Genomic DNA, 5000 nt, shown 5'->3' with positions numbered 1-5000 from the left:
ATTTAGTACTATAATCAGTTTTTTGCAAAACATCACTTTCAAGCATCATTTGAGCTGCAAATAATGCATTGGTAAAGTTAATGCAACCCATGAATTGTAAATCACTACCTATTCATTCAAGGAAAGAATGTGAAAAATATTTTCAATATTTGTAATCTGACAAAACTCTTCACAGATAAAATATAAATAACACATTTAAGTAACAGCAAAAAGTATGTTATCAACATATAAAACACATTATTTCTTACCTGTCAGCGAATTCTTTCAGAATTTCTTCATCAATTCCAAAAGCTGTGTCACAGCAATATCGATTTTCCTTAGTACCACAACAATACTTATTAGGTGAGCCTTCTTTCTGGGGACAGGTCATATATTCTGTTTGACCAAAAAAGCCCTCCCTGCTGCATGTCATGGCTGAGGCTGCAAAACACAAATAAAAATAACAGCTTCGATATCAAAAAATTTAAAATAATTTCACATTCTACTTTTCTTTGTAAAGGAACATCATTTCTAAATGAAAGGCAGTTTTTCTGCTTTACCAAACTCTAAGACACACAAAGACAATAAGATTTCTATATCTTATCTATCACATACATACAATAAAGTAAATGCTATTATCTACTAGTGAACTCTCTGCAACACATATGTTATCCTAGGTTATCTGCCCTCTTTGAAGACTATAATAAACATTATTACCTCCTTCTGTAGAAAAGATATGAAACAAAAGGTAAAAAATTCATAGAACAATTATAACTTGTGCTCTAAAAAGCTCATTTTCTTTAAAAAAAAATGTAGATATAAAACAAAATTTCTCTTGGCATTACTAATTACATAGGGTCACATGTAATAACAACAATACCCTAATGAAATCCAGCATATTAAGATATATAGCATAATGTCTATTCTTTACAGTATGCATGCACTCACTAGAGATTAACCCAAAGCCGATGGGCATGATGTGTACATGTATGCCATGCCCACTGAGTTTACTTGTTTAATTGTTTTTAAACATAGATGGCTACACTTGTACTAAGTCACCAATGGGCCAATTACAAGTACTGCCTGTCTTGCCCATTTACTCTTTTCTTTGATTTACAAAAATATTTTTGTTATCTTATTTTGCTGTTACTAACTTATAGCATTATAGTAATTATAATGTTCATAATAAAAATAACACCACCAATATTCATAGTACTAGAAAAAAATACATTTTTCCTGCCAATTCAAATCACGTAAGGTCACAAGGTCTACTAATTGACTCCTTTGTGGCTAAGCACTAGCAGAGCCATGTATGTGCAGACATTTCACAAAAAATATAAAAAATGAGCACAGCATTTTCACTATTTTTTTTCATTTTCCCCCGCAGCATTGGGTTAAGTTCCTAACCCTATGTCACAAAACCTATTCAAGTTGCCATGACTGAACATGACCTTTGGACACTGACCAAGGGGAGGGTTGACGGAGAGCACTGCACCCCATACCAAGGTGAAGACAATATTTGAGGGGTAGAGCCTCTCAACAACCCTCCCCTTGGGCAGTGCCCAAAGGGCACGCCCAGTCACGGCAATTTCGACTGCTGAATAAAGTTTGTGACATGGAACTGGGACTGTAAAGAATTACCCAGATTATTTCTTGTACCAACTACATCACTGCAACTTTTTGTCCTCTACAAGAGTATCATCTTCAGTTTGCCCTATCTTAGTGCATCCATAATGTAAAGATTAACCCTTTATTTTCTCAAATAAGAGAAAAAGCAACATCAGGTGTTATCAACCCTACAAAGACTGTGCCAGAAATTTCTGTCACTCATTCAGGTGACTTCTTGCAACTCTCTAACCATTTGCCAAGACGGGGAGTTTAATGTGTATAGTGGAACTTCCCTCTCGATTCACCTTAGTGAGTTGTAATGCCTATAGTTTTTATGATGGCAACAGATGTGCCCAGCTATAAGAGGTTAAGCATCATACTATTATAAAAACTGACTCTGATGTGACTGGATAATTATCAATATCTATGACCCATTTCTTTAGAAAAGATTTTCAATAAAGCACACAGTCAATTAAAAATGTAGTAAAAATTTAATGCTAACAAAAAATTATAAATGAGTGGCCAGGTTTCCCATAATAAATAACAATCAAATTTTTGCAATGGAGTTCAGTGTAAGGATGGGAGTCCATGACCTTGTATAAACCATCTTATTCTGGACCCTTCTTTGTTTGTGTAAGAGCTACTGTAGGAATATATAAAGCTAATATATAAATGTTTTATTTATAACTAGAAGTCTATATGTTGTCACCAATTCCAGAAGAGATCATCAGAGCATATTCAAATAATGAACATCCAGTTTGACTCTGTACCTCCAAAATATATAGTCTTGCAATGAATTTATACATGGAGTTAAAAGGATTAGGTTATAAGAGCAGCTGCACTAAGATCAAAACACTGCTTTCCCTACAGTAGTCTGTCAATTTAACTGTTGATGCTAAGAGTGCATGTGTACATAACAGTACACTGCTCACTAAGGTTTTGTTTTTATTATCATTATTATTTTTTCTTATACATATGTGGAGGCTGACCTTGTAACTGATTATAAATTTAGTGAGTTATTTATATATTAAAAATATAATAACTTAGTGCATGTTCCTGATATTAATAGGTTCAGCCTGATATCTTAATTTATAAGATAGATTAATCAATATAACCCAACCATACTACTTGGAGTGAAATAATTAAAAAGGATTATAAGATTTTCAATATTTTTCATATATCAATGAAGAAGGCAGTATCTCTTGGCTAATAAAAATTGATACTTATCAAAGAATGGCTAAAATCTGTATATATATAAAAGAAACCACTAGCAATGGTTATCATGGAGCATTCCCTCCAATGGCTGGCATGCCTACCAGGCCTGCCTGAGGGTCAAGTTTCTTCTTCTCCCAGAGCACACTAAGTGACCACACATTACTGACCTCATCTCTCAATATGATAGCAATTCAAGTATTTTTTTTCTATTGTACAGGTATAATCAGTCTATTATGAGATATTATGCCTAAACCTTGTCTTTGAATGCAATAAAATAACTGCCAAAATGTAACCTATTCCCCAATTTCTCTGTAATACGTCACATTTAAAGCATTATTTTTCCCTTTTTATATCTTTTACCTATGAAGCTCCATAATTTTAACTCTGCTGAAAAATACCAACTATGTTTGGATATTTCTAAAAATAACAGTAAAGTAAAATTATGCACCTACAGATTACAAGTTCCTTCATGTAGCTTGTCCAAATACTCCTACAATAAATCTAACAAATTCCAGTAAAGTGAATTTCAGAAGGAAACAAGGTAATTTTCTAGTTTCACCCAACCATCCAATCTTGCAATCATTATTCCCTCTTTCAATTTTCAATGCTGTAATATGCATGAATATCTTGTTATTTTCCATAGCACATGATATGAATGAAAGTACTGGCAATGTTTATGAGGTGACCTTACCCCTCTGAGATTATGTCTATTACTGCAGGCATTCCTGGGAAAACAACAAACATTGCTATATCAACCAAGAGCCTTCCAAACCTGGTGGCTTCGCCCCCAGACCCCATGTGATCGCGATATTTCCCTAATGGGCACTCTGGCCCTGGACCCCTATTCAGTCAGTGGACTCTCCATCCAGCATTTGTCGCGGCTTATTTCTTCTTTTCTGATGTTATTTTATGTCTACACAGATTATTTTATATATTAGTGAGTAGTTTTGATTAATATAGTAGCATTACATTTTCCCTTAAATGTATACCAACTTCCTTATAATTAACTTGCAAAGGTAGAAGTATAGATGAAATAGAGTTTATTTATGGTCATTACAGGCAAAATTAACCTTGTACTACATGGCTGAGAAACTAAAACTAAACCGGACACAATAAAGGTCTATGTGTGATGAGTCATAATGAATAACAGCCAAGACTCACATCCTGCAGTCAACATCTTGAAAGTTGCTGAACTAAAGCTAAAATGTCAAATGTTGACATAAATGCCCTTTGATACGACGTGTATGTGTAAATTAAGCACAAAATCCTGAAGTGAAAAGCCCATGAAGTCCATTTAGCAATTCCTTCTCGCCGAAGGGGAAGGAAAACAGTATTCCGTTGGTTCAAGGGCGGCCAACCTTCATTATTCGTAATATTCGTTTCCATTCCTATTCCTCCTAACGTAGCAAATGTATACTTACCACCTCCATGTATGCCAAGGATCAGTAACAAAACAGCAGAAAACATTTCAAAAGAGTTTTTAAACACGCCTTTCGATGTAAACATTGCCCACCACAACAACGTCCCGAAGGAGCTTTCTCGCGAGTGAAGCAACACCGCCGAGCGCTCGCCTTTCGCTCAGCGCTTTCGTGTAGCGGATCTCGCTAACGCCCTATACTCTAGCGGTTTGGCATCATCTGGGGGTGGTCACTAGTGTGAGCCAAACGAAGAAATTTGTCGCTAGTTATATATAAGAATATGTGCTACTAACAAAAAAACAATTATGATGATAATAGTGAGTAACACGCTTAATTTCACGTTATTTGCATAAAATGCACCCACACAAACACACAGAAAACTGTCTCTCTCTCTCTCTCTCTCTCTCTCTCTCTCTCTCTCTCTCTCTCTCTCTCTCTCTCTCTCTCTCTCTCTCTCTCTCTCTCTCTCTCTCTCTCTCTCCCTTTCTCTCTCCCTCTCCCTTTCTCTCTCTCTCTCTCTCTCTCTCTCTCTCTCTCTCTCTCTCTCTCTCTCTCTCTCTCTCTCTCTCTCTCTCTCTCTCTCTCTCTCTCTCTCTCTCTCTCTCTCTCTCTCTCTGAAACACAGTTACACGTGTGCATGCGTTTAAAAGAATAATTGTTCGCGATATGTCTTTATAACAACCCATTGACCTCCATTTGCAAGAGTCAGCAATATGATAATGAATTATCTCACTCTGTTCACTTGCGAAGGAACGCTTAGCCGAGCCTTGATTATGACCC

General features: G+C 35.8%; 1 protein-coding gene across 2 annotated transcripts in view; it reads right to left on the bottom strand.

The window, feature by feature from the left end:
* The window catches only part of LOC125029804 (protein shisa-5-like), a 29270-nt gene extending 24910 nt beyond the window's left edge, over positions 1–4360 (bottom strand). For both annotated transcript variants that reach the window (XM_047619966.1, XM_047619965.1), the window contains exons 1-2: positions 4224–4360; positions 249–420 (exon numbers count right to left, since the gene is read on the bottom strand). In XM_047619966.1, coding sequence (XP_047475922.1) covers positions 249–420; positions 4224–4308 — 257 coding nt within the window. In that variant the 5' untranslated portion in view covers positions 4309–4360. The remainder of the gene's footprint in view (positions 1–248; positions 421–4223) is intronic.
* Positions 4361–5000: the final 640 nt, after the last annotated feature.

This window comes from Penaeus chinensis, chromosome 10 (genome assembly GCF_019202785.1).
Source record: "Penaeus chinensis breed Huanghai No. 1 chromosome 10, ASM1920278v2, whole genome shotgun sequence".
NCBI classification, from domain to species: Eukaryota; Metazoa; Arthropoda; class Malacostraca; order Decapoda; family Penaeidae; genus Penaeus; species Penaeus chinensis.
Note: the sequence above shows the minus strand (reverse complement) of the source record. Positions and strands in the feature narration are given on the sequence as shown.